The sequence below is a fragment of the Gordionus sp. m RMFG-2023 genome, chromosome 3, assembly GCF_954871325.1.
Source record: "Gordionus sp. m RMFG-2023 chromosome 3, tfGorSpeb1-WG-v2, whole genome shotgun sequence".
Taxonomy (NCBI): Eukaryota; Metazoa; Nematomorpha; class Gordioida; order Chordodea; family Parachordodidae; genus Gordionus; species Gordionus sp. m RMFG-2023.
This window is the reverse complement of record NC_088777.1, coordinates 35,468,711-35,493,837: the sequence shown is the minus strand read 5'-3', so window position 1 is coordinate 35,493,837 and position 25,127 is coordinate 35,468,711. Positions and strand designations below refer to the sequence as shown.

At 28.9% G+C, this 25,127-nt stretch overlaps 1 protein-coding gene across 2 annotated transcripts; it reads left to right on the top strand.

Moving 5' to 3' along the window:
• The first annotated feature begins 243 nt into the window (after nucleotides 1–243).
• Nucleotides 244–24,693, top strand: LOC135927431 (protein disulfide-isomerase-like). Of its 2 annotated transcripts, none has more exons than XM_065463410.1 (11): nucleotides 244–471; nucleotides 14,153–14,410; nucleotides 14,704–14,837; nucleotides 17,686–17,835; nucleotides 18,133–18,237; nucleotides 21,433–21,558; nucleotides 21,924–22,148; nucleotides 22,584–22,680; nucleotides 23,112–23,311; nucleotides 23,677–23,760; nucleotides 24,032–24,693. In XM_065463410.1, exons 1-11 carry the CDS (start codon nucleotides 327–329, stop codon nucleotides 24,119–24,121), a joined length of 1,614 nt encoding a protein of 537 aa, XP_065319482.1. In that variant the 5' UTR covers nucleotides 244–326; the 3' UTR covers nucleotides 24,122–24,693. The 2 variants fall into 2 exon arrangements, with proteins under 2 accessions (XP_065319482.1, XP_065319481.1); XM_065463409.1 differs by having other exon boundaries at nucleotides 247–471; nucleotides 22,584–22,704; nucleotides 24,032–24,690.
• Nucleotides 24,694–25,127: the final 434 nt, after the last annotated feature.

Genomic DNA, 25,127 nt, shown 5'->3' with positions numbered 1-25,127 from the left:
TTCTATTTTCTTGCTCACCGTGAACGTTAAAATAGCTATCTCGACTTGCTATGTTTACATATATGGCATACCCTAACACGTATAACTAAAAATCCAACTTTTATCATTGTATTTCTTATTAACTTTTTTTATTTCTTACCCCAACTTTGGCCTACAGACATGGCATATTAATTGCAATGCAAGTTTACGTGATGTTTCATTTATTTAGATTTTATTAACACCTTTTTGAAATAATAAAATCTATCCTCTTAGCCACGTTTATTGTATATCACACGTTGCGTGAATTATTTAATTATAAACAAAAGAATATATATATTATTGAAAACATGAAACTGTTTTTAACATTTTTTTTAGTGGTTATATTAAATACTCTGAATCATGGATTTTGTGCTGAAGATTATATTGAAGTTTTGACTGATGAAAATGAGGCAAAAATGATTAGTCCCACTCATAATATCTTCGTAGAATTTTGTAAGTTTATTTTTTACACCAAATATTTATATTTTTTCTTAGAAATAAAATAATTGCTATATTAGAAAAATTTTTAACAAGGGTGTTAATAAGGAAGTTTATGATAAATTTAATATAACTATAGAAATTGATTTCTCATTTAATATTTTAAATGAATACTTATTAATATTTCTATTATTAATGTTTAAATACATATGGTTTGGGGTCAGTTAATTTTAATGTCCCTATGTTTAACTACTATTTATTTTATAATACGATACTAATGCCATATATAATTTAAAATTGCTTAATGTGAAATTATAAGATAAAGATATGTGATACCTAGTAGAAATAACTAAAAAAAATCTATTTTTTTTGGCCTAAGCCTACCCAAGGTCTGATGGCAATGTTAGATCTTGGCACAGCCAATGGCCCTATTTTTATAAAAGTATACATCTCAAACTTGAAATATCTGTTTGATTCTCTAGCTTAATGTTACACATTAAATTAAAATATTCAGCAGTAACTTAAATAATCCTTTATTTAATTCTTTTTATTATAAAATATGATATGAAAATGAATATGAAATATTCCTTAATTTGTTGTAAGCTTTTCTTATTTTATTCAATCAGGCAAACACTTTTAACTATTTTAAACCCAAATTATTATTGCAAGGTATTTATGTATTATCAGCTGCCAAATCCAGGCATTATGCATTATAACAAAGGTTAAATAATTATAATATTTAATAAATAAATATAATCCCAAATTTGGCTTTTGGAGTTTATGGTTATTTATTAATTTATCAAAATAGTTTTTATATGATTTTAGATTATTTTTTAACTAGCAAAAGGTGTAAGGGTCATTGATTGAAGACAGATAAATATTTAATAAGCTTGCTTTTTATGTCCATTATTTGGAAAAAATGACTTTTTTCTAAAATATATTCATAGATTTTTTCATATTTCATATTTAATGTCATTTATGACCTATATTTGAAGATATCAATAATTTTTTTATTTTATAAAAATAATTTATATACAATCTCAAAACAATTATTAAAGGCTTTCAAAAAACACATTATAAATTGTAGCCTATATAAAAATAGCTTTTAGTCAATAAATATACATATTGGGTTTATTTAATTAAATACTAAGTCACTCTTAAATTCTACTTTATATTCAACAAACCCACACAACCATCTCTCTGTCATGACCATATTTAGGTTGGCACTTGAATGGTTTTAATATGGATGTTTATTATACTTTATATTAGAGATGTACCAGATCTAGTGCCAATTTAATAATCTTCCCTATTTAGATCTTACCATTCTTGGCTAGTTCCTTTTTTAAAATATATTAACATTTTTTAAAAAATTAAATGAAGATTTATATATAAGTCATATTTTTTAAAAAATATTATTTTGTTAAAATTTAATGTGAAATTAATAAATAAAGTACTTAAACACAAGAATAATCATCCACAAGTGAATAATATTGAATACTAGGACTGTGTTGATATTAAATATTGGACCGGATCGGGCCGATACCTGTAAAAACCCGATCCAATCTGATCTTTTTACTTTTCATTTTATGTATTACATTAATAATTATTTTCTAAATAATTTTTTTTTAAACAATGCAAATGCACAACACACTTAAATTTTATTAATTTTTTAATAGATTTATAGTATTTTAAAAGTGTTTTTATAAAAATAGGAACACCCAATTATTTATTTATAATTTTTTTAAATAATAACACCAACTTTATTATTTATTCTTTAAATAAAAGAATTTTTTTAAACATAGTATCTGAAATATAGAAATATTTTACAAAAGACAAGGATAATTTTGCAAAATGCATTATCTGCGGAATGCTAATTTCATGGGGAGGAATGAAAAATTTATTTAATACTACCAATATCCGTAAACTTTTTAAAATTATTGTAGAAATAAAAAAATTAAATTAAAAGCATAATGCGATTTTTTCTATTAAAAATATTGATTTCTTAGTTACATTTGGTCCAAAGAGGGTGTTGAAAAATCAATATAAATATCGAATCGAGTTTGAGCCAATATCGGACTGGTGAAAAATATGTGGATCATCAATTGATTATATTTATTCTATTGTTGAAGATATATTATATTTTTTACTGAATTAGATTTATAATCTATTATAAGAGAGTTAATAGATATTTTTTACATGATCCAATACTGGAACTGGTCTGGTAATGTAAAAAAATAGGACCTGGTGTTAGTACCTGTAAAAAATTTTGATCTGGTACATCTCTATTTTATATAAATATTGAGCAGATATGCACTGGTATTTGGCAATACATTTATTAATTGATACCAGTTGCTGATACCCAGATTAATAATTAACCCTTAAAAATTAAAAAACTAGCTAAAGCCATGAATTGGTTAGAAAAAATATTGATCTACAAATTTCTAAAAAGAAAGCTTTGTTTATTTTTTCCCTATTTCTGTTTATTCTTTAAAATTTTGTTGCTGAGTTAACTATTATGAAGAATAAATATACAATAAAGTAAATTAAGCCTACGGGCTTTATTAATATATTGACAGATATTTTATGGCCTAAATAAAAAATAAAAAATATTTTGTGAAAATGGACAAGGAATTTTTTTTTTGATATAGGTAATATTAGCTGATAACCATAAAAAATAATTGGATATATAAATGAATGGGATTTGTCTTTGCTTTTGAGTAAATTGTTTAAGTGTAAAATTATAAAAGTTATTGTTATATTTTGAATTTTTTAATAATTTGTTTTAAATTAAAATCAATGCTAGATTGGGAAATCGATTAATACTTATCCTGTTTTTACAATAAGCTTTTAAAGATGAAAATACTCATTCTGCACTAATTGAAATCAAAATTAGGATGAAAACTTTTGATTATTTTTCCAAATTTTGTAAAGTTCGTGTTGTTGATAGTCAATTTCTTCATATCGATATTTCTTGAATTAAAGAATATTTTGAATAATTGTTCAACAACTTCTAATTAATTATTATTTTTAGAAGATTAGAGATTAAATTTTTTTTATACATTACTTTTAAACTTCTTCTTTTTTTTTAAATTTGCTTCACCAAACGTATTTTTTTATTAAAATTACAACATGATTTTCATATTATTATTTTAAAAAAAAAACAATTTTATACTTGAACCACCCAATTTATTTTTCATGGTATTAAATATACCTAAAACGAATAATTGAAATTTATCTTATATATTCGACATTATTCGTAAATATTTGAAACTATTCGTAAATATTAAAACTTATTCATAAATATTTAAAATTATTTGGAAGTATTTAACATGTTCCTTAAGGAACATTATATTTTTCTTTATTTTTACATCTAGAAATTACTTTTTAAATTTTAATAATCTATTTCCAGAGTTTGAAAAAAAAACCTTTTGAACAAAAATATTTCAAGATTTTTTAAAGGAGAAAGATTTTTGATCAAATTTTACCTAAAATTTAAAATATCTTTGGTAAAAAAATCGTTTATAAGTAAACCTTTTATAATTTTCATGCACAAGATATAGATGGAATAATATATTTAACAAAAATATATATTCAAAAATTTAAAGAATTTTTTTAATACCTTGATTTTTTAATAGTTTTAAATAATTGTATTTTCGAATCGAATCATTCTACAAATCAATTCAAATAATGTTTTTATTACGAATACAAATAAGGAATTATTCGATTCGTATTTTTGTAGGTATCAAAAAAATATATAAAAAATTGTTTTTTTTTGTAAAATAGTTTTAATTTGTTATTAATAAAAAGTTGTGAATTTATAATATAGTAAAAATAATATTAATTTTATATAAGAATTTTTTAAGTAAAATGGCGAAATGATTTTCTTGCTTCTACTGACGCTTCGCCACTGTAGTCGTATAGTTAAACACATAATTTAGCCATGTAAAATTTTTTTCTAAGGTCTCAATATGCTTCCTTAATCTATCAAATATTAAATGTATTTAATGGCAATAAAAAAATTGTAATTTAGTATAAATATATGTAAAAAATTTGGTTTATATATTTCTATTTGGACATGTCTAACTTGGCACTATATCTTATATAATAAAAGAAATATTAGGTATACATATAAATGTGAATATATTGTTATTAATTACATGATATTTTTTTTTACTTATCAACGTTGTTTTGTCAGTGTTTTTAATCATTTTACTTGCCAATCTAAAAATAATAATGAGTGATAAGGGCATAAGGCATTACGTTTTATAAAAATTATGAATATATCAAATTTGTGATATTCACCTAAAACCGACTTAGGCAACCATTTTCAGGCCTGGCTCAGATTTTATAAAGAATTGCGCGTAGAATTTTTTAGGGTTCTACCTTGGCTTTAAAATTTAATTATTTTATGCCCGGCCTGGGTTGTCTTAAATTTGGCTGTATTTTGTAATTGGTTTCATATGCAAATCGAAATTGAGAAGCGAATGAATGTTTGAATGATCTATCTTTTTTAACTGGTTATTTGAATGATTTAAATTTATCTTAAAAATAATTGGATCAGGCATAATTTTAAATTTATTTTTAGACCTGGACACAATTTAATTTCAAAAAAAGAGTTCTGCACGATAATTAAATTAAAGCTATAAAAATGGTCATTTTACTCATATTATTACCTTGTAGTGATAATTACAATTATCTATGTATAAATCTTAATAAAAATTTATTAGTAGTTACCATTTTTCTTATCCTACATTGATTTTTCGCCTATTTAGTGGCAAATCCTGATACTTTGATCCCATTCTGTACCTGGAGAACAATCCATAACGGTTCCATATCCCTCTATGCTGCATTGTATATACTTTGTGGGATTGGACGGGTGGGCGTGATACGCTGGGTATTTCATGAATACATGATTATCTGCTGATTGGAGAGACACATCGTTCAGATATCTTTTATTCCTGACTTTCATAATTCTTCCATCCTTTTCTTTCGATGAATAAATGGCTTTGAGCTTAACCACGAAATGCCTTCGTTTATTGGCATTGACTAAATTTTCACCACTTCCAGAATATTTCATGTCATCGTTTTTGAACTTGTTAATTGTATCGTAAGATCTTTTATTTGTGTTTTTATTGAACGAGTTTGTTTGATTCCTTCCCGGGTTTAATAACACTTCCTTCCCACTTCTATATTGGTGGTGCTCCATATTTCCTTTACCTGCTTTTTGGGGATTTCGTTTTTCATGGTATCTCAGAAAATTTTTGTTTATGCCGTTCACAGCATCCTTATTCCCATTAAAGTAATGTGGGACGGTCCTAGGCCCATAATCACCTTTCCTATCACCCATAGCATCATTGTAAATTTTCCTTCCCGTTTCCACTTTTACTGCAGGTTTAATAAATTCTAGTTTTGTTCCTTTGAAATGTGGTTGAGCTCGTTGGAATTTGAAGCCTCCCAACTTTACGTTCCCTTGCTTACTATTGTCGTTGCCACTCACCTTTCCCTCCCAATATTTTCTAGATACGATGGGATCTTTGATCTGTCGTTGTTCAGGACCCCTATTATTTGGGTCGAATCTTTGCACTTGAATTCCTGGTTCAAAACCATTTTTCTGCCATTTTTCTATGATGGTGCGGCCTCTATTCCTTTCTTTGCTTCTTTCTTGATTTGGTCGCTCTCTCTCTCGCTCCATTTTGTTATTGATGCCATTATTATGTCTCCTATGATAATTATTATCATTTCGGTCCTTCATATAATTTCTGTCATTCCTATCCCTTCGCCTATCATAATTACTGTCATCTCTTTCATTATCGTTATACCTATCTCTACCTCCATCTTTATTATTCTCATTTTGTCTTTCTCTCTTACTCTCGGGTTCTTCTCTCTCTTCATCGTTTTCTCTTCCTCTATCTTCCACGTTTTCCCTTCTATCTTCTTTTTCTCTATCTTCCTCCTGTTCTCTCCGTCTACCATCATCATATATTCTTCCTCTACTTTTATCGTTTTCTCTCTCACTATCTTCGTCGTTTTCTCTCTCACTATCTTCGTCGTTTTCTCTTTCCCTCTCTTCGTCGTTTTCTCTTTCCCTCTCTTCGTCTTCTCTTTCCCTCTCTCCATCGTTTTCTCTTTCCCTATCTCCGTCGTTTTCTCTTTCCCTATCTCCGTCGTTTTCTCTTTCCCTATCTCCGTCGTTTTCTCTTTCCCTATCTCCGTCGTTTTCTCTTTCCCTATCTCCGTCGTTTTCTCTTTCCCTATCTCCGTCGTTTTCTCTTTCCCTATCTCCGTCGTTTTCTCCTTCCCTCTCTTCATCGTTTTCTCTTTCTCCATCTTCTCTCTCTCTGACATCTTTTTCTGTTTCCTCCTGTTGTTGAGGTTCTTTCTGTCTTTTAGGGTTTTCCTTCTGATGGAGTTGATCTTTCTCTTGTCGTTGAGGATCTTCTTCCTCTCGCTGTTGAGGCTCCTCTCGTTCCTCATTGTATCTTTCTCCAGGATCGACGTTTTCCTCATTTTCTTCATTTCTTTTATTATCATCTTCGTTCTTATTATCTTGATCATAATCGTTATAATCACTTTCAATATTTTCTGGATTTTGGTTGTAGTCATTTTCATCATCGTCGTTATAATTGTTGTTTGCATCGTCCAATGTTTCCCTTCCTTCTTCCGGCCCTTCATGATCTGAACTTTGCTCATATTCTTGTTCCGGCTCCACTTCTTCGTCACTTATGGTTTTAATTTTTCCTAAACCGCCTAAACTGGCTGTTTTATCCGAACCTAATCTATTTCCTTCTTTTACATTATTTTTCTCGAAATTTTTACCGAAGTCGAACTCAGGCGGTATCCAAGCATCGTACCCGGCTATTTCTGGTAAATAAGCTGCGTTTTCATCCTCATATTTTCCTTCATCATCCACATAACCATCTCCTTCACTAGAACCAAAATCATATCGGCCCGAATAGTAGGCTTCTCTTCCTAATTTACCACCATTATCTTCATATTCCTGGCCTTCTTGATTGCTTAAATCCCCGTGATCTTCATAATGGTCCTGCTGTTCCATTTTTTTTGTTTTGTGTTTTATTGAAGGGGCCTTCGTGTATTTGTTTTTATTACCATCTAAAGCTTCATAAGATTTGGACATACCACTAGTCCCCTCTCTTAAATGTTCACCACTTATACTGTACATGTTTATAATCTTATCTTGATTTTTCGAGAAATCCCCGAAGAAGCCATCTCGGAGGATCTGTAAGTATTGCTTGCCGTAAACACTTTGATCTTTCGGAAATGATGCTATAGGATCACTAATTCTAATAGCTCCTCTATTTACCTTGGTGATATTTACTTGCCTTTTATTTCTACCTTGACTCTCATACTTTATATTTTGTCTAGTTTCAAACCTTTTCCTTGCATCTCTCCTTTCCCCAACCCTTTTACGACTATTAGTCAATAAACTGGCCGCGAATATCCCGTCCGATGGCCCCAGAACTCCTGGCAAATCATACACCGTTGATATTGGTATCAATATATCCCCCGTTTCTGTTTCATCCACACTATTCTTACTACCTAAATAGGTCCTCTTGTTATCTCTTTGTGGTAATAACACGTCATCGAATAAAGTAGATTCTTCTTCTAAAACTCTGCCTGACCTAGTCGGGTTTGCATCTTCCGGAATTTCCAATTGGTAGTAACTATTTTGTATATATTTTAGCGTGCTGCTATACGTTTGGCATGGCTCGAAATCTACTTCGAATCCTGCAGGATAGTTGGCTGGATCGTTATTTGGGGTATTTTGCGTGTTTAATTCGTGGGAGGGGTATTCTACAAAATTCTTTTGTTGGCGGAATGCAATGTGCGGCGAACCAGTTTTCCCCGTGTATTGATTGCTTAAACCCTTATCACCATCTTCTATTGAATGAAAGTTATGCTGATGTAAAGGGGGTCTAGGACTATTGCGCATGTCATCACCAGAAAAAGAAATTTTCCGAAAATGGAAGGACTTTTTGTTTGGTTTGCGATAAATTTTTTTGTTCATAAATCCTATCGCCTCTTGAGGAATTTGCCTTTTCTTGCGCGGTCTTACCGAGTAGCCGCTCATAAGTTGTTCATATAGGTAATCAACTTTCGGGACCATTATAAAGGGATCAAGGGCTTCCATCTTTTCGCTAGCTATCAGACTACTTACCTGCAGCCTTGAATCTTTCTTGCCACCCTTAGCCTTCCAGTCCTTGTATACCCTCTCTAGTCTTTGAATAGCTGAAATTTTCTGCAAATATGTAATATCTTTATTGTTTTTATTATTATAATTACTGTACGGTGAATATTTTTCATAATAACTATTCTTCACCTTATTTCGTACCCTTTGTTCCGCAGCATAAGGACTCTCCGGTTTATCTTCTTGATCTAAAGTTTCCTGAAGTCCTATAGGTTTAGGCGTAATAGGTTCCACAAATACTTTACTTTGAGGCTGAGAAAGGTATATGGGTATTTTCCCTTCAGTCTTCACAGCTCCATTTTTCACATTTCTTTTTAATAAGGTTGGGACAATAGTATTCGCGTTTGTATTGCTATAAGGATTATAGGAATTGTAGGATTTAGGTCTTTTATCATAGTTTAAGTTGACATTGATTTTATTCCTATGATTAATATCTAATGCGTTGGATATAGGAATTCTAGGAAGCTCCTTTCCCTTTATTTGAAAATTATATTTAGTGGTGCTCAAACTCTTCCAAGGTAAAAATGGAGGTCCTATTTTTTTGTGCATATATTTTACAACCGGTTTAATAGACTCGACTTTGTATACATCTACCTTATTAAACGATATCCTTGGTTTAAGTGCTGGTTCATTATACCTATTATATATGTCTATGTTTAATTGATTTTTGCGATTAATATCTTCATTGTATATTGTATTTTTATAATTTTTCGGGGATATAGACGCAGCATATCTATTAGTGATTGCTGCTAGACCTTCTTTCTTATTAAAAGGTATCCGTGGTTTAAGCACTGGTTCATTATACGCATTATACATGTTAACCGTGTTTAACTCATTTTTGCGATTAATATCTTCATAGTCGGTATTGTATATCTTATTTTTATAATTTTTTGGAGATATAGACGCAACATATCTGTTAGCTATTGCTTCTAGACCTATATTTGAGACCGAATCGTAAATCCTACCATTGTCATTGTAAGAATTCATTTTAGGGCTTAGTGCAATGCCCCTCTGGTATGGATTATAGTTGCTAGGTTTACGCTTTTCGGTTACATTTTTAAATTCATTTTGATATTTTTTAATGCTCGATTTAGACGCATAATTTACCATGTTCATGCCTATTTCATCATAAACGAAATCGGAGCTTTCCACTATATGGTTGGGGTTGCTCATTCGAAACGAAGATTTCGGTTCTAAGCGTGGTCTGACAGGTTGCATATCATGTGTTTCCTTATTATCATAACTATTATCTGGGATGTAAGTTCCCACGTATTGTTTGAAATTAACAGATCCCATCACTGAACCCTTACCATCATTATTATTATTATAAGATACTGGGGGTAGATATGGAGGTGGCCTATAATTGTGATCATTGGATGGTTCTCTATAAGCCTTAGTCGTTGTTACCACTTCTTTATCCGTCGTTTTATGAGGATGCGATGCTCGATATGGGTCAAGATTATACTTTTCTGAATCATCTTCTCCATCCCAGGAGTGGTCATGTTTAGCCCAGTCAGGGTGGTACATTTTGGGCGGGGGATTGTATTTATGTCTGTCATCATCTTCTCCATCATTTCTCACGTTGTAACTTGGATAAACTTCTCCGTCATCATTATTATCGTTGGAATACCTAACCTCGCACACATAATTATTTTTGTCGCCACATTTTTTATAAGCGAATTTAACTTTACCCTTGGCCCCTTCTGAATATAAACACTTATCTGGTTGTTTATGTGTATTGCTGTTTTGTTTATTATCGCTGGATATTTTTTTGACGTCCTGAATGGGTTTTCGGGCTGGGTTGTAATGTTCCAAAGGCCCTTGGTTATGGTGATGGCCCCGATTTTTATATTTTTTTAAACCATCCTCATATGAATCATGTTCTTCTTGCCTGTCGAAATCCGAATCAAAATCATAATCCTCTTTATCGGGGTCTATTGCTCGCATTGATTTGCTAAAGCCTAAAGCTCTATCAATTAATAAATTTTTCTTTGAAATTAAGCCACCCGTTTTATCAGGAACTAACCATCTGTCCATGTCGATTCGTGTCTTTAACAATCTTTTGATATTTTTATCATTATTAATAAATCTGATTGGAAAGTTTGATGGGTGCCACGCATAATCTTTTTGGTAAGAGACCTTTCTTTTCAATCGAGCGCTATCATTAGCAAATTCGTTCTCCGACTCATGTATCGAATAAATATCCATGCTCCTCCCTTCTCGCCTTTTAACTATCCCTATATTTTCTTTGATGTTTCTTCTCCCGCTAACACTTTTGACCTTATTTCCCCTCGAGCCTGCTAGCCATATTCCGCACCTTCTACCCTTCTCTCCTCGCTGGCAACCTATATTTGTCAAAACTTTGGCCAGATGAGCCGTGTCATAATCGTCGCTGATAGTTAATAAAGTTCCCCCAGACTTGCCCTTACACTGATCTTGAGCTCCCTTCCAGTCCAGTAACGATTCCTCCCCACCACTTTCATTAATGTTATTCAACAGCAATCGATTCTTATTACGATTGATTTTACCTTTGCTGTTTAAGTGAGACAGACTGAGGCAAATAATTTCTCTTTTGACCACACTAATTCTTTTTTTAACGTCGAAATAGGTAACCGGTTTGTAACCTGTGAACTCGTATCCTTCCGGACATTTGCGTCCATCGCTGCTTTTGCCTTCTTTATTCCTCTGGTTTAGGCTTTCGAAAGTTTCGGAATTATCCGTTATGACATTGAATATTCCAATGTCTTTCGGGTCAAAAAAGGATGTTTTATCGTTTAACCTATTCCTCCCCACGAGGTTCAATTTGGGTTTAAGTCCTGACACCTTAGACCTTTCTTCTATTAGTCTGACTAGTGAGGGGTCCGGTAAATAATGGGAACTGTAGAATGGCCACCAATCCAAACTATCATAACCATTTTTCCCACTTTTTCCCCTGTCTATTATTTCATCATCGTTGTAGCCTGAATCAAAGTTTAACGTTGTATCAGAAATAATCTCTTTGTCCTTACCACCATTCTCCAAGCTTGTACTGAATCGATTATCAATCAGCGGAATTTCTCTCATATCTTTTTCGAATGGCGTAAATCCTAAATATCTGCTCGAAAATTCGTTTTCTATTCCACTTGCCTCTTCACCTTCGTTTGAATTACCATCTCTCCTGGTATTCGAATTTAGTAAATCATTCATTATTTCCTTAAATGGACCTTTACTTGACAAGGGTTTTCCGTTCAACGATCCTTCCAGATGTTTCTGGCGCGCTAGATCCCAAAATAGCCTGGTTCCACTCTCTGGTTGGGGAAGCATTTTTACTGCCATCGAAAACGAATTCATAAGGCCAGCATATAATGTTAGTTTTAGGATAGTTTGTACCAATGAGTGGAACATGGTCCTTTAATTTGCGAGTTCTAATTTAGCTAGGATAGATTGATAATAGAATTACAGAAAAATAATTTATAGTATTAAACGCCGTCATTTTGTGCCATTTAAATAAACGCTAAATACGTACAGTAATACAAAGGGATAGTTGTGATATCAGATGATTATGTATTTTCCATTGATTTTTTTTAGGATATATTTTTGTTTAATGCGCATCGATTTTTAATTCAATGAATGACTGACTCCTCATTTTAGAATTAATTTTTCTTTACAGTATAATCTAGCAGAATCAGTTAATGGGTTATTTTGTCTTGATTTAAAACATGTAAAATATATGATTTTTTTTTATAATATATTAACTATGATAATAAAGGAAAATAAAACGACTACTTATGAAGTATACCAAAAAATCCTATTTTTTTAGTTCTTTTCTTTTAATTGGAAAATTATTTTTTTTGTAAAATAAAATTTAATTTTAAGTTATAAGGAATAATTAATGTCTTTATGCATGTACGAAAAAAGATAAAGCAAACATTTCACTCATTTTAAAAACAATGGATAATTTCCTTTCATAAATATTGAACTAATTTATAAAAAGTACGTGGGAAAGAGTTTAGAAAGTGAATTGATAATAAAATACTTGCTCTATTTTGGAGATTAACACTCTTTAATTCCTCATCGGTAAAGTTATTAACTTTGAAGAATATGATGGTTACTGTCCTTAAATGCCTTTGTGAGCAGTGAATTTTTTTTAACGGATTTGATTGTTTTTATCGGTCTAGTAAAACAAAATACGCAAAAAATTTCCTTTCAAGACACGTACGAAATAAATATAAAAAATTATGCGATATAAATTTCACGCACACATCTTGTTGTACGTGTATAACTTTGAATAAAATGCCTCATCGCACTAATAACCTCATTATATTTTACTCGTCTTAACAAGCAAAGAATAAACTTTAAAATCATTCTTTTTCTCTTTCCTATACCTACATATAGTCATGTTTCTTTCTTTCGATTTTTAAAAATGTATCACAATTTTATATACATTAATTATAAATTACAAGAATTTTTTTTGAAAATATATTATATCGAATTGAGGCTTTTCGAAAATCAAATATCGAATGCTTTTGAGTTTACAATTTTTGAAGAGTAATAAAAATGAAACTTTGAATACAACTATTCAAAAAATAACTGGATAGAATTACCAAAAATCTATATAATCGCGATTTTCAACCAAATTTAAAGATTAGTTGTTATTTTAAAGAATAGTGCGCGCGTAATTGGGTTAAGTTAATAGCCCCATATTTACCTAGATATCGCCTTTATTGGAGAGATGTTACATGCTGAAAATCATTTTTTATCACCTAAATCATGATAAATTTTGCAACAATTACTTTACCCATTTGCATTTTGTAAATTTTTTAATAAAAACTTTGCGATTTCGAAAATAGGCACAGAACAGAGATTAGGGGATGGGATGAATCGATATAAAACTTTGAAAAATTAAAATATTCGATAAAAATAAAAGATTTGCAGGAAATGGAATTTAGTGAGGGCTTACTTGCTATTTTTCTCTCTTTGTACCTCGAACCTTGGCGGGTTGGTTTTTTGAATCATTCTTATCGTTCGGTTTGATAGAAAAATATTTTTTCTTTGAAGTTTCAGCATAGTGTTGCTAAACGGCTCGATATAAGCCTATTTTTAAAAACGGCTAAATCAATATTTTATTCAGAAAAATATCAAGCCTGAAGATTTTGCTCACTTATGGCGCAAAGGTTTGGACATTTGTGATATCTCGAGACTTAAGCAATCTTTTACTTGCTAAATTATTGAGTAGACCGTTTTTAAAAATCAGCTCAATTCAACCCTTTTAACACTAGTTCACCATATAAAAAATTCTATATAAATCAATTTAATTCATTTTGATTTTATAATCCTGCATTTTATTGATTCATTTTTACACTAAATATTACTTCACGAAAACATAAATTTTTATCGGCTTTTGTAAAATTAGAAAACGTTAAGTTATTAGTAGCACTATAATCTAACTACGATCTTATAGTATAGACATCATGCCAAAACTTATATTTAACAAAACACAACTAATTTTAGACGCCCCGTGGTGCGGTCATTGTAAACAGCTAGAGCCGGAATACGTCAAACTTGCGGGCTTTATTAACGATTTGACTAAAGGATCGGATCAGGGGTCAGAATTGGGAGAGGAAAGTCCTCAAGCCTTGGCCAAGACCATTAAAATCGTAAAATGTGACGCTACTGTCAACAAAAATTTGGCAGAGAAATATAAAGTTCAAGGCTACCCTACAATCAAATTTATTAGCAAAGACAAAAGCGAGGTGTCCAATTACAACGGTAATAAAATACAACTATATTTTATTTTAGAAAGAGGAAAAAAATGTAAAAGTAGATTAATATTTTACAATCTAGGAAATATTTAATTGAAAAGTTATTTGATGAGAAAGAGACAAAAAAATAAGATATAAGTTTTTATTTAAAGAGTTTCACACTAACATTACCAAATGATGTGAAACTCAATTATTTTTTTACATTTTGGTTGCATGAGTTTTGTTATTATTAAAGAATGTAAAAAGTGGGAGGAGTGGGGTAAAATTATTTCTACTACTATAGCATTTAACAAACATCAGGTAACAGAAAAGCTGAAGATATGAGAGACTGGATTCTAAAGAAAATAGGACCACAGATCAAGATTATCAAGAAGCTAGAGGATTTAGAGAACCTCATCGACTCTCACGATGTAGTAGTATTTGGATATTTCAAGGTAAATGAATATAATTTACTCTTTTTCATATAATTTGTTTTATAACTCTTTAAATTGAAACTTTTTTATGTTGTCTTCATAATTCCTCTCTCCTTTATTTGCAATAAAAAAAACAATTTCCCATAATTTATTCTTTAACACTTAAATAAAATATGACTTAAAAATATATTATAAATTAATATTAATAAAATAAAAAAAATTTTAAAAATAAAAGAATCTAATAAACTTTCTCTAATAAATTATACCTATTTAAAATCTGAGGTATTGGAAAATGCTTAGATTGTTAAATTTAAATATTAATTTCCTAATATATATTTAATTATTAAAATGCTTATATCAAACTTGTACAACGTTGAAAAATAACTAATTTTTACTATTATAATATTTTTCTTTGTGTAAAATTTTATTTGTTCAATCAATTCAAAAAATAATCAGCACCTAACACTTCCATTATTTATTATAAATTAATTTTTATTTAACGTTTCGATATTACAATTGACAATGACATATTTCTAGTCTTAAAAGACTTAATCAAGGAAACATAAATAGTCAAGCTCCACAACTTAGATAGAAAAAATGGTTATTCGAAATTTTTTTGTCCGATCCCATTCATACTTTTATTTTAGAAATAGCCAGACCTAAAGTAAGGTCTTATCCGCGCCTAAATATTTTGAAAAAAAATATTGCTTTAGGAAAAGTATGAGTTTTCAAGAAAGCGAAAAAATTAAAAAAAAAATTCTTACTGAGTCTGAGAGATCTCAAACACGTAGTGCATAGGAATAGGCCTTCATTTAGACTTACATCATCACACCATCATCTAGAAAGCTCTGCACCCTAATTGACAGCGGCCATCATCCACTTTATTGCCTTTTCTCAATAGGTTGCCATCAAGCAGTAGATTCAATTTTTGCTAGAGCTCTCCGCTCAGCCAATTTTACGTTGGAACCCTTAAGACTTAATTATATAATATTAGACCTGATTGAATGACACTAGTTCAATGTAGTAAAGGAATCTCCCTAATCTGTGATTACAAATGCTTCCATTTTGCAATCTCCAATTCTAGGGCTAGAATGGAAATTAATAAATATTTATTTCCCATTGTTTTCAACACAATCGATGTTTTCGGATCTAGGGCCCAGGATTTCTTCAAAATACTAGGCAAAAAATTGTACCTATGAGATTTTTACCTATGGCAATGGATTACAATTGTTATATGTAGTAGTCAGTGGCCCCTACAACAATGGGGGCCCGAAGCAACTGCTTCTAAAAATTTGAGTGGGGGTACTTTTTTAAAAAATTCTTTAATTGTTTTACTACACCCACCCATAACCAAATTCAGGTTTATGATATCGGATTCGACCTCGTGATTCCGTTAATACATATTAAATGATAAGTGGGACGTCTTATTATTACATTTTAATAAACTTTGGTCGATGTTTAGCAAATTAGGTTGTATTCCTAGATTTGTTGTCATAAAAATTTTTTCCCAATTTTAAAATATGCCCAAAAATATTAAAAAAATACAAATGCTTAATTAATAATTGCACATGGCATAATATAAGAGATGGATAAATGACAGACTACATTAGAAAAAGACATAATGGGCCCAATTTTAACGATATAAAGAAAAGCTTTGAAATAGTAGCTTTTAAGAATATTTCTCAAAATTGGACGAATATCAAAGTAATTTTTTTATTAAATATCCACTAGTGTTTATACTTATCTTATAATAAGATGGCTAACGGGGGGGGGGGTGTAATTATTACACGTGACCAGAGTAAAGAATCTAAAGATTTGTAAGATTCTGAGAATTGTAAATTTATTAAATTAAAATATTTTTACTAATACATTATTTAGCTTCTTCTGATGTTGATAATTCTGAGACATATAATTCAGATTGGAAAAACTATTCGTTTATTCTACCTTATCGTTTACTTTAAAATTTTTCTGCTTTCCCTAATTTAACAATTTTATACAAATATTTATTAACCATTCCTACTACCTCATGTACTGCCGAAAGGGTCATGAGTAAAATTAAATTAATTAAAACAAGACCTTCGTAATACCATGAAAGATCCATTTCTTAATAATTTAACCATTTTATCAATGGGGAAAAATTTATTTAAACAATTAAATATTGATAATTATAAATTCTTCGCTTTCTATTCCTCTAATTTGTCTAAATTATTCATTAAAAAATAATATTTATAAAGTATATATTATTTTACATTTTATTTATATTATATATTAAAGATTGATGCAATAAAAATTATTTTTGAAATTTATGGGTGTCAAAAAAATAATTAACCATTTTTTCGAAAGGGTGGGAGGTATCCTGCTCCCATCACTCAGAAAGTGTAGGGGCCACTGAGTAGTGTTGTTAAACGGCTCGTTTGGAGCTGATTTTTAAAAACGGCTAGCTCAATACTTCATCCAGAAAAATATTACGCAAGCCTGAAGATTTTGCTCATAGAAGGAACAAAGGTCTTTACATATATTATCGAAATCTCAAGGCTTAGGCAATATTTTTCTGGCTAAAATATTGAGTTAGCGGTTTTTAAAAATCGGCTTAAAACGAGCCATTTAACTACACTAATATGTAGGTAATACTATATTAATCCATAGAGCCATCACCTCGCATTTTTTTTTAAAAAAAAAATTCTTATTTTTATTTCTTTTTTTAAATATATTTTATTTTGATATAGTTTATTTTCGGTACACTCCTAATTTTATATATTAAACTAATATGTAAAAGCTGACATTCATTTATATAGCTTGAAATGGTGCACATGCATTATAGTAAATAAAGATGAAATATAAAATATTCTTTTTTCACATGTGCTAACAGGACCCTGAGGGTTTCCAATTCACAGAATTCAAACAAGTGGCTGCTATTTTGGAAGATACTCCCTTTGTTGCTACCCACGATGCCTCGATAGCTAAACATTATAAAATGGATACTAATAAACATGATAACGGATTGATTTTATTTAAGAAGGTAATTTATTCTCTTTGCCGCAAAACTATTTATTCATTATTCGAAAATATTTTTTGGAGCATTAATTTTGATTTTATATTAATTATTGAACAACTAAAACAGCTTTTTTCCGATTATTTTATGCGGAAATGTTTTACTGCTGTGTAATCAATGATCAATTTTTAAATCATCAATTTTTAAATCATCAATTTTATGAGAGTTATGACCAAAATGCGAGTTTTTTTTTTAAATTTAGCTCACAAAAATAAATTTAATTCCAAATAAGTCATTCAAATAATATAATTATTTTTATTTCAGTTTGACGAAGGGTCTGTTCATCATTACGACAAATTTGATGATGATGATATAGCCTTTTTCGTCAAAAGCAATCGTATGCCTTTAGTTTCCGAATTTACTGAACAAGTATGATATTTTTCACTACAAATAAATTTTATATTCAATTGGTTTTATTTTTCATACATGATTAAATTTAACATTTAAAGGAATTTTTAGTTGAAAGAATCATTGAAAGGCTAGTAAATTTAAAAAGAGAAATGCAAAGGAACGAAGTGATTTCAATCTAATTTTTATAACTTCTTTTTTTAATGTTCAAATATTAGTTTTCATTAGGGGTGGGACCAATACCAATATAATATTGGTTTACAATACCAATACCAATATAAACCAATATATATTTAAATATTGGTATTGCTTTTACAACCAATACCAATTACCTAAATATATTGTCTATTTGATATATTGTTTAAATACAATTTTAACCAATAAAATACCAATATTAAAAATAACATAATTATTTGGGTTTATCGTGGTATTTTTTTTACTTTCATTGCAAAAACTGATTACATCTGTTATTTCTTCCAAATACTACTGTGATATCAATATTTCTGTTATTTATAATTATAGTTTATTTTTATTGTGGAAGTAAATTTTTTACATGATATCTATCAATTTTATCTATTTATTTAGGATATAATAATTAGTGTTGTTAAACGGCTCGTTTTGAGCCGATTTTAAAAAACGGGTAACTCAATATTTTAGCCAGAAAAATATTGCCTAAGCCTCGAGATTTTGTTAATATATGTCTAGACCTTTGTTCCTATTATGAGTAAAATCTTCAGGTTTGAGTAATACTTTTCTGAATAAAATATTGAGTTAGCCGTTTTTAAAAATCGGCTCAAAACGAGCGGTTTAACAACACTAATAATAATAAATGAAGACCAAATAGAGTTAATAAATATAGATGCTGTTGGTACTAATAATAATAGCGATAAGGAACAAGAAGAATTATCAATATCTAATAAAAGACGAAATTCAGCAAAAATCTGGGAATTTTGTACTACTTGTGATAATAAAAAAAGGCAATTTGTAATAAATGTTCCCAATTTTGGAACCTCAGGATTATGGACACATCTTAAATCCATCCACCCAACATTATTTAAGAAATGTGAGCAAATAAATATTGGCAGTAAAAAAATTAAGACAATAAAATCATTTTTACTTAATAATATAAATAATAAAGCTAATTTAAATAATTTAATTATAAACTTTTTCATTCAAAATAATTTAGCCTTTTCAATAGTTAAGGATATCACTTTTAAAAATTTAATAGCATATTTGTAACCCTTTACTAACATTAGTTTCTAGAAAAACACTAAAAATAGAAATTATGAAACATTATCATAGTTCTTTTATCAATTTAAAATCTGTACTTTCTAACATTACATCTAAATTTTCCTTAACAATTGACATTTGGTCCTCTCCAAATAAAATACCCTTTATGGGCATAACAATTCATTATATTGATAATGATTTTAAATTAAATAATCATTTATAATTTTATTCCTTTTAAATCAGCACATAATTCTATTAATATTTTTAATTCTGTATTAAAAGTAAAATTTGAAATTGATTTTTTTTGCATTACATTATAGACAATGCAAGTAATAATTTAGCATTTCTAAAAATTTTAAAACAAAAAGATAATTTTGATAATGTGTGCAAATGCTTTTGCCATATTATGCATTTGGCTGTCATGGCTGCATTGGAACCCTTAAATACAACTTTAAAAAAAATAAAAAAATTTTTAAAATTTTTAAACTTTCTATATCTAAATTTAATAAACTCGAAAAAATATATCTTAAAAAAATCCACACTTAAAATTTCCCCACCCAATTTTGGATATACCAACACGTCGGAATTCAACATACCAAATGCTTGAAAGAGCAATATTGCTCAAACCCTATTTGACAACATATACCAATCATTTACAAAATACCAATCAAGAAAATTATATTAGTGCCTTAGCCTGGAATAATATAGAAATATACGGAGAATTTCTGGAACCATTTAATTTTTCTACAGAGATGGCCTCATGTGCTAATACTCCAACAATTTCAACAATTATTCCTTTATATTCCAGTATTTTTGAGCATGTGGAGAGTTATAATAATAATCCTAATGCTATTTTAAAAACAGCTTCTTTAGCTGCCTTAACAAAACTTAATAAATACTATAATTATAATAAACACCTCTTTATTATTTCAACAATGATTGACCCAAGAAACTATCAAGTCATTTATTAAAGCATAATAATATGGAAACTCTTATTGGATATCTTAACAATATTTATAAAATAAATAATAACAATTCAGCGGAACTTACAAATGAAGCACAAAATAACAAAAAATTATCCTTTTATGACAAAATTTATCAGGTGAAACCTCATAATAATAACAACTTAGAAATAAGTAAATTCGTAGATGAAACCACAATTTCCAATGATACAAATCCATTAGATTGGTGGAAATTAAATAAAAATAGATATCCAGTATTATCAAAAATTGCCAGAGATTATCTAGCAATTCCGGCCACCCTCATCTAGCTCTGAAAGGGCTTTTTCAGAAGGACGGTATGTTATAACAGACCAACGTTGTTCACTAGATGAGCATACTATACAAGCTTGCCTGTGCCTAAAAATGGATGCGCATGCAAGATTCTTCTTAAATACATAAAATTATTTCCTCTTCTTATATTAAAATTATATCATTATTTTGCATTATATTTTGTATAAATAGACAGTTATGTTACATTTTTAGTTTACTTATTTAGCTATGTTCTTTGTGATAAATAAAATGGTTCAAAATCAATACGTTTATTATTGTTGATACAAAAAATACATGATTAAATCAAATTTTTTTATATTCACATCACCTAATAAATTCCTAGTTTAAAAAAAGAATTTGAATTCAGTAAAATTTTGAGAGTTGGTTCTTAGCGGTATCATGATTTTTTCCCCATGTTTATTTAAAATTAGAAATTAAGGGTTTTATAATCACTATTTCTATTCTTTTAATTAGTAATTTTAATTTAAACCAATACCAATATAAACCAATAGTTACCAATATAAACCAATAGCAATACCAATACAAGAAATAGAAAATATTGTTTAAACCAATACCAATATTTTAGACCCAATACCAATACCAACACAATATTTTGTTAATATTGGGTTTTTACTATTGGTTCCCAACTCTAGTTTTCATTTTAAAATTTAAAAAATTTTATTGTTAAATTATTGGAATGTGATTTATACAACAGAACGCCAACAAAATATTCACCGAGGAACATCAAAAACACATTTTGTTATTCGAACATAAAAGCGCACCCCAACACGATAACAATATGAAAATTTTCAACGAATCGGCTAAGAACAATAGAGGAAAAGTTAGCTTTGCACTTATCAATTATAATAAATAATGATATTCTATAAACGCTGATTAAATTATATTTTTAAACTAGGGTAAATTTATTTATTTTAAAATCTCTTATTGAAACTAAGAATCAGGCCATTTTATTTTAAATATTTATATGTTCAACACATATATTTTTGGGGGAAATAACCAATAAACACCATGGTTTTATACAAAATAAGAATTTGCATTTTAGAATCAGTTGTCTATAGTTTCTTAGCTATAAATTTCCAAATTTTTTGAAACATTTTATTCTTGTATTAAATAAATTGTTGAATATTTAAATGAATTTTCAATTTTTAATGAAATTTTCTTTTTGAACTTTTTTATATCTCCCAGATACTATTTGTTTACATTGATTCCAGCGTAGATGTTAACGAAAGAATATTGGAATTTTTTGGGATCAAATCGGAAGAACTACCAACTCTAAGGATTATAAATCTGGCCGGTGACATGAAAAAATACAAACCCCTCCCCGCCAGTGATCCTAAGGATAAAACTGTTATATTGGGCGTAAATGGCATAAACGAATTTGTGACCGCATTTTTGGATGGGAAACTAAAGGTAAAAAAATGAATAAGGTAAAGGCACAGTCTAAATCCCAGATAATAAGGATGTAATGCTTTGTAAATTAGATTGCTTCTACACTCGAGAGAAAAATTAAACACCCAGAGTAGTTGATTGAGGTTTAGTTGAAAAGTTAATTAATTCATAACTCGCATGGATTAGTAATAAATTACTTAACTTGTCTAATTTCTAAGTGATATTTTACATTTTTAGCGTTCTCTTTAAACGGAATAATAATACATGTTAAAAAAATAACAACCTTACCCAGAACACGAACCATTTTTAAAAATATTGTCCTCTATATATAATTCTTTTTTGAAAATCTTTAGATATAAGATATTAATTAATCGTTGGTAAAGAAAAGGAAACCAATTTCGGTTACAATTTAAGAAAAAATTTGACTTTTTTTTAATTTTAACGTGTTAAAATTAGCCCCATTTATTGACCGAAACTTTGCCAGAAGATTGGGATAAAAACCCCGTGAAAGTGTTGGCAGGTTCGAATTTCCGGGACGTGGCTTACGACCCAAGTAAAACGGTCTTGGTTGAATTTTGTGAGTTTATTTTAAATAAATATTTTATTTATTTTTTTAAAGAAGTGTCAAATTTTCCTAAAATTAGGAAATAAAAATTATTTTAAAAGAAGTATAATGTATTCGAAATTACTTTAATAAAATTTTGTTTGAACCGATTTTTTTAAAAATAATTGAAATACAGTATTTTGTTATTTCCTCACTTTTGTTTTTACCCTTCATTTTCTGATGCCCATCTTTACATCAAGCCTAATTAAGTGACTTTTTTTTAGATTTTATTACTTTTCTTTATCTCTTTATATATTTTAAACATAACCATTGAGTGACATTTGGTTTAGTTATTGTTTTGTTCTTTTTCTATATACTCTCTTTCCTGACTATATTTACTCGCTAATTTATAATTAAAAATAATCATGTATCGATGTTAGATGCCACCTGGTGTGGTCACTGTAAGCAATTGGTTCCCATTTATGACGAATTAGGCCAATATTTCGCCGACAAACCCTCTAGTAATATTGTGATCGCAAAACTAGACTCGCCGGCTAATGAGATTGAAGGGTTGGCTATTAAAAGTTTTCCTACAATCAAATTATACCTCGCTCTCAAAGATGGACAGACTGAGAAAACTGTAATTTAAATTCTTTTACAATCTGCCATTTAAATTTTCGGAAATAGCATGAATGAGATCGTAAATTTACTTAGAATTTGTAATAAACAAAAATGTATTTATAAAATATATTAAGATTAAGGAGTGAAACTGAGTGGAAAAGAAGAAGGAAAGAAAAATTAATTACAACACCTTGATAGGTTTTTATTTTTATTGGTAAACAGGGTGGGATGTTAAAAATATTGGAGGAGGGGGGGGGGGGTTAAATCGTAAGTGGCTAGGAAGGGTTAGAAGCCACTTGATGAATTACATATATTACCGGTTTTCTTTTAATATAGATTCAAATGATATTTTTGGAACTATATATTGATTTTCTTAAATGAAAGGTAATTGATTTCGGTGGTGAAAGAACTCTAGAGGGACTCAAGAAATTTGTTGAAAGTGGAGGTGTAGAAGGAGCCTCTGACGGGGTATGATCATATACTCGATTTTTCTCTTGTATCTTGGACAATTGAAATATATATTCTTTTGCTCCAGAATAAGTGTAAAACTCAATTTTTAAATTATTTCTAGAAATCAGGGTATATCGAAGAATCATCGAAAGAAAAGAATTAATGGATGTGGGCAAATTTTTAATAAGGATTTAAATTTCATTAATGAAGTCAAGGAAATGCACTAATATAATATTTTTTTATGGAAAACATCAAATTATTGACCTATTTTTTATTTATTTTACTACAGAAGGACGAAGAAGAAGAAGGCGAAGAGACAGAACCATTTGATGATGAAGACGAAGCTGCTAGCGAACATCCAGAACATACCGAACTTTAAATTAGAACTATCTTCACCATTCGATCCCCTAGATAAATTTTGTGAACTCTATCTTGCAAACTAATATTAGTTAATATTTCATTTTTTTAAATATATCCAGCATGTATGTCAACTATTATATATTTTATAGGTTTCTTATCATAGAATAGTGTATACATATTTTTCTTTACTTTCCTTTATGAATAATTTTTATATTTTTACCAATATATTTGGTACAATTTATATACGTTATAATGTATATCTTTTATAATCCCTTTTTTATACACATACGGAATATATGCTGAATGATGTACTTATAATTACAAATTTTACCCTGAGATAGCTTTATTTCAACCCAAAAGTACTATTTTAACGGTCGTTTCAGAATTCAAAATACCATTATACTATTTTACCCGGAATAAAAATATTATATAAATTTGTATTTTCTCTTATTACATAATTGATATCTATAATGTAAAATGTATATCGACAAGATTATTCTTAATTTTATAATAAGTTTAATCATGAATATGTAATTTTCTTTTGATATCGTTTAATTCCCATAAATATTTTTTGCACATTCAAACAAATGTGGCAGCAAATAAAACCATATTTTGTAATAATTTTTATTTTCAACAAAATTTGCATTATATTTTTAAGTTCAATAATATAAATAAATTTAAATTATTAATTTGAATTTTATATGATACAAAAGAAATTTAATAAAATTTTATTTAACGATTTTTTTAAAATTTATCGAAATTAAAGTTTGGTTATTTTTTGGTCATGTAAGATGTGAATATTGGCTTTATATCTCATTTATTCTGGTAATTAAGCTAACTATAAGGCTACGTCTTGGCAATAAAATTGTGTACATTTATTTTATCTAATTTTTTCGATCTAAAATAGTTTGTTGTGAAATGAAAATGATATGTTTAATTTCGCATTTAATTTGCTTTACCCACTAGCTATACTTTACTTTTTTTTAAATTGAAAAGATATGCACTTTTAGTTATTTGCTAGAACA

Bases quoted from the DNA above. Each gene is read 5' to 3' on its own strand.
- LOC135927431 (XM_065463409.1), top strand. From the start codon at position 327: ATGAAACTGTTTTTAACATTTTTTTTAGTGGTTATATTAAATACTCTG. The intron at 472-14,152 runs GTAAGTTTATTT...AACTAATTTTAG, and splicing joins TAATATCTTCGTAGAATTTT to ACGCCCCGTGGTGCGGTCAT. The intron at 17,836-18,132 runs GTAATTTATTCT...TTTTTATTTCAG, and splicing joins GATTGATTTTATTTAAGAAG to TTTGACGAAGGGTCTGTTCA.